The 5,097-nt window shown below is 43.8% G+C and overlaps 2 protein-coding genes across 2 annotated transcripts, besides 11 other annotated features; both read right to left on the bottom strand.

The window, feature by feature from the left end:
• Nucleotides 1-2,319: a sequence feature (heterozygous, Esmeraldo-like haplotype).
• Tc00.1047053508691.20 (hypothetical protein, conserved) lies at nt 16-912 on the bottom strand (the record flags this gene model as incomplete). The annotated part of the gene is made up of 1 exon (XM_798921.1): nt 16-912. The coding sequence occupies one exon, from the start codon at nt 910-912 to the stop codon at nt 16-18; it is 897 nt and encodes a 298-aa protein (XP_804014.1).
• Nucleotides 947-972: a microsatellite.
• Nucleotides 997-1,060: a sequence feature (T-rich).
• Nucleotides 1,454-1,475: a microsatellite.
• Nucleotides 1,699-1,731: a microsatellite.
• Nucleotides 1,963-2,010: a sequence feature (T-rich).
• Nucleotides 2,137-2,222: a sequence feature (T-rich).
• Nucleotides 2,320-2,978: a sequence feature (haploid, Esmeraldo-like haplotype).
• Nucleotides 2,736-2,763: a microsatellite.
• Nucleotides 2,979-4,039: a sequence feature (haploid, non-Esmeraldo-like haplotype).
• Nucleotides 3,014-5,023, bottom strand: Tc00.1047053508691.10 (hypothetical protein, conserved; the record flags this gene model as incomplete). Its single annotated transcript, XM_798920.1, has 1 exon — nt 3,014-5,023. One exon carries the CDS (start codon nt 5,021-5,023, stop codon nt 3,014-3,016), a length of 2,010 nt encoding a protein of 669 aa, XP_804013.1.
• Nucleotides 4,040-5,097: a sequence feature (heterozygous, non-Esmeraldo-like haplotype).

Genomic DNA, 5,097 nt, shown 5'->3' with positions numbered 1-5,097 from the left:
AAGCGCTGTGGAACATCAGAATCCATGAGAGCATCTCCTAAAAGGAATTTTACGGAGCCAACGGTGTGTCCAGGGAGAAGAAAAAACAGCAACCGTCACGCCCCCACCAGCAACCGTCAGCACATTGCCGTCCTCTACAAAGTTGGTACACGCATGAGGATTGTCAATTGCGGAACCATAAATCTTCAACTGAGCATCCAAGAGTTCTGTGGTCTCTGCATCACTCTTGTTCTGTAAACGCTGCATGAACTCCAGATTCCCCCCAGCATGATCCCAATGTTTGTGAGTGGTAAGAATGTCCGTCAGTACGAATTCTACCCCGGTTAAGTATCGGACAACGGTCAGCATGTACATTACGAGTTTGGGGTCAGCTGGATCGACCACAGCACACTTTTTCGTCGAAAAACTCAAAATCAAGTATGCGTAATTGTCCGCCAGAAGAGGGACCGGAACAACTGCGACTCCTCTGTAGCCTTTCTTGTACTCTTCACCGAGACCCTTCAGATCAACCAATCCACCGCCGCGTTCGTAAAACTCCGGGTTTTTCTTCAATTCTACAGGAAATAACGACGATGCCTTGTGACCACCACTCAGAGATCGCACGCCATGACGATAGTCGGAGTGGGGAAGACCATGACGTACGTGCAGCATCGGTCGCAAATACTTGTACCCAATGGAATCGGAGCAATAAATACGATACACCCAAGTGAAAATATTGTTTTTAAACCATACCCGCGGAAAGTAGTCATTTTCTGGCACAATACCGGAGAGATAACAAAGGAAGGTCATGGCCACGGTGGTTGGTAGGCTTGTCACCCCTGAAATACAGAGCGAGCCAAAAAGACCCAAAAGGAGGGAAACTCCCATGAGTTGCTTTATTTCTATTCCACTCCTTCGCACAAGAGTCGTCATGAATTCCTGCAATTGACGCTGCTGCCACACACACAAAAAAAAAAAAAAAAAAAAAAAGAAGTGGACGCAATTGTGTCCGGTGCCAAATAAAAAACAACAACAAAAAAAAGAGGGAAAAAAATCAAAAAGGAAAAAAAGGAAAAGAGAATGCGTGCGCCCGAACTTATAGGTCTGGAGAAGACGACACGGCAAAGATCATCTCCAAAGGGACAAGACAAAAACTGGCAGCCCCCCATTCCAAAAAAAAAAAAAGGACATTGTGACGGTTCTATCCCCTTCATCTTTGCGGCATCGCACATTTTTTTTTCTCTCTCCCCACCGCCCACCCGCGATGCTCGATCGTACTCCATGACTTAACTGTACATTTGCTCGCTCGTTTACTCGGCTCCACTTGAAACACTTTTGAGAGGGTAGAATAGAGCTTCACAAAAGAAAAAAGAAGAAGAGAACGGCCCCGGCATGTTAACATGCCCCCACTCGTCTTGATACAACTGAACACGCCCGTCTCCGTCTTCTCTTTAAAGAAACACCGAAAAAGTAAAAACAAACAAACAAACAAACAATAATAATAATAGTAAGCATACGTAATATATATATACAAAGGGGAGCCGTCTTGCTGGCAATCAAAAGAATTCCGCAATCCAACAACAACACTTTCGTTTTTACCGTCATTACCAGGCACCACTTTTTTCCCCCACAACCGCACCTTTCAGCGTGCTGTTGGTGGGTGTTGGTAACAGCCATACAGGGAGGCGGATAGAGCGGAAGCCAAAAGCACACACACACAAAAAAAAAAAAAAAAAGAAACTAAAATAAAAAGCACACGGACTGTAAAGATGCCCACTTCTAAAGAAAACAAAACAAAATCCCCTTTTTTCCCCCCTGACGGATTTAGTAGAAATCAAGTGTGCATACCAAACATCAAATCCCTCTTCCTCTCTCCAGAGATGCACATGCATCTATCCGCTGCCTGGCACGGGACAGATGGGGCACCCGAAGGAAAGAAACGGGCAATCAGTTGCATTCGAAGTGAGAAACAAATCATGCATGAAAGAAAAAAAAGAAAGAAATATAAAAGAAAGGAAAAAAAAAAAAAAACCGCAATAAAACAAAAGAAAGGCAAATATATATTTTTTGGTGTTTTCACAGAAAACGAAACGAATTTCAACAAAACGAAGGGGAGAAGAAAATGAGTTCATTGTGCCCACACATTTCCTTTTCCCCAACAAAACGAAAAGAAAGAAGAAAAAAAAAGGAAGGAAGAGGGAAAACTAAAATCAGAGAAAAAGCACACAAACAAAATATAAAAATACGGTAAAACGCTAACAAAGCAGAACGCTATGTTGTTTTCAATCATTATTACGCCATCATCCGTGGTGGCTTTACTCATGCTACAAAGGTAGAGACGGTCAAGAAAGAATACATGACGTGGAACAATAAATACACCTGGGGAGAGGGAGAGGGGGCTTTTCCCGCATTCTCACCGTAATATAACATGACGTAGCCTCTAATAATTAATAATAAAAAGCCACTTAAAAAAAAAAAACAACTGATATTACAACCCCTTTTCTTCATTTGGTAGTGCCATGAAACCAAAGAGACATGTTCATGTCCTCCCAGATTTCTTTCACGATTATTGCTTCCCCTTTGACAGACACGTACCCGTGACGAACCCCAAACGCAAATGCACGGGCACAGCGAAGCAAAAAAAAAAAGGAAAGAGAAAATAAGTGAGTTAAATTTGCTCCCTTCTCCCCCCTCGCAAAAAAGAAAAAAACAATAAAAATAAAATGAAAAAATGCGGGTGACAAAAGCCCTCCTCATTTCTTTCTTCTTTTTTTTTTTTTTTTTACATGATATGTATGTATATATGTATATATTCCGGGTGGCACCGTCCTGGTGTGTTTGTTATTCTTCAAGGGCAGGAAAATCACTAATGGGGAAGTAAAGGGTTGCTTGCAGCCCACACCAACTTCCACCCTTTCCAAATGCCAGAAAACAACATCCATATTTATTTATTTTTATTTCTTCGCCTCTCTTCATTGTTTGGTAAACGTGTATGTGTATGTGTATTTATGTGTGTGTAGGGGGTGGGCGTGGGTCATTGATGCAAGAGGCTCGTACTATTTGCATGGGAAAGAACATCCACCCAACAAGACTGTGGGGAAAACGTAGAGGTCACACCTTTCGTACGCTCCTGCCGAAAATTATTATTCCTTTTCTGGGATTGTTGTCCTGTCAGATCCGAGCCATGCGCATACACTTCATTCTGCTGAAGGATGTAAAGTCGCAATTCATCCAGCTTACAAATAGCCATTTCTATATAATTATCCAACTCATGTATCGCCACAAATTGTTGCCGGCCATCCTTCACTAATTCCACCTCTTCTCCTGCCACAGTTAACGTGTATCTGAGGCCCAAATCCTCAAAAGTTTGCGTAGACACTCGATTTTTATCCCGTTTTAGTAATAAAAGATTCCTTTTATACATGTCAATTTCATCAAGTGTGGCCCTCGTCGTGATTCTCATCGATCCTAAAGAAGGATCATGGTATGCTCCGCGCTGCTGGCATCGCATGTAACTAGAAATTCCCATTACGGGATCTTCTTGTTCAGCCGCAGACAGGGATTGCTTACATGCAGTAGACGTCCTGAGATCCAGGCGTTTCTTTTCATATTCAACTCGTTCCAAAAATTCCTCGTGATTTGACCACGTCACTGGAATCCCTTCTCCATGGGGTAAGATCTTGTAAAGCCCTTTCCCAACAATAGGAATTGCAAAGAAAAATGGCCCTCCATATTCTTTTTGCGTCATGTTCTCCTTGCTAAATGGGATATTATTCGCAATCTGGAAGATCTCATTGTTAGCATCCCCTGAGTCTAGCGTGAACGTGTTCCACAGAGGGGAATTCTGTGGTGGGTATCGTTTAAACGATTCCTTCACCTTTTCAGGGGAAGGTGATAAATTATTAAATGACATCGCCTGCGTCTCCATTTTTTGAATTTCGCTTTGAACAAATGCGGCGTGAATCATCTCCTTTTTTTGATAGAGAAGGTCAAGGTACTCCTCCACGTTTTCTTCAGTCACACCGATAGTGTCGCCCCTCTCTTTTAGAAAAACATCGTGACCAAGAACTCTAATTGCAAAACAAAAGCCCACAGCTTTGGCCGGATCTTTTTTGATGGTTTCAATGATGTCCCAAAACCTTTTCTCCAATGGCGGTATTTTATCCATCAATGAATGCGGCAGAAGGGGAATATTTGGTGTGTGGCCTGACGGCATCATCGTTTCCATCAACTTCTCCGTTGCCAACATCACAAAAAGTTCCTTGTCTTCGAAAGCCACGCGTTCATTTTCCCTACCAGGAATGAGGGGGACAAAGGTGTTTCCTACCGGTACACTGTATGTGAGGCCAATGGCGTTAAATTCCTCCACACTCAGGGGAATCCCAAACGGTCTATTCGTCCTTCCCAACGCCTGCAAAAAATCAAAGTATCCGCGTGAGATCATTGACAGCTGAGGATAAACTTCTCCCATAGAGGGAGAAAAGGATTGGATGGGGGGCTGAGAAACTTTCATTAGGTGCTGCAATGACTTCTTTGTCCCAATTCCAAAATGTTTGGCGTCGCAGTAGGGAACCGGCTCGTCACGCATGCCGGGGTAAACATCAAGGAGTTGGCCATTGAACGGCACGCAGTAAGTCACATTGAGGGCGTTCCAGTCTTCCTCATTGTCAATGTACCACTCCGAGTTGGAGTTCAGCAGGTGGTCCACAATAAAGCAGGCCACTGGGTAATAGTCCCCACTGAGGTGCAGCGTGGGGTCAATCGGCAAGTCACGCAGCCGAGCTGGCACTTTCTGTCGCATACCCGAAACCAAATTTAAAAAGCACTTGTAATTTTCTGCGGTGACCCTGACAGATATGCCGTTGGGAAAAAGTTCCACCATCGAACCGTCTTTGTGTGGACAGGCAAAAAAAACCTTTTGCCCATCTAACACCGCAGCCCCATGATCTCGTAAAGACTGCAACAACTGATCAAATTGCCGTACAACGGCCTGGTAATACTCTTTCGCGTGTTTTTGCAAACTACTTCGAAGCGTCGCCACCATTTTACAGGGGGCACGGGGGTTTTCCCTCTGAACATCCCAAAGCGCAAGGTCCACGAGTTTTGAGAGAAGTGAGC

Source organism: Trypanosoma cruzi, genomic scaffold (assembly GCF_000209065.1).
Source record: "Trypanosoma cruzi strain CL Brener 1047053517021 genomic scaffold, whole genome shotgun sequence".
Classification (NCBI taxonomy): domain Eukaryota; phylum Euglenozoa; class Kinetoplastea; order Trypanosomatida; family Trypanosomatidae; genus Trypanosoma; species Trypanosoma cruzi.
This window is presented reverse-complemented; position numbering and strand designations above follow the sequence as displayed.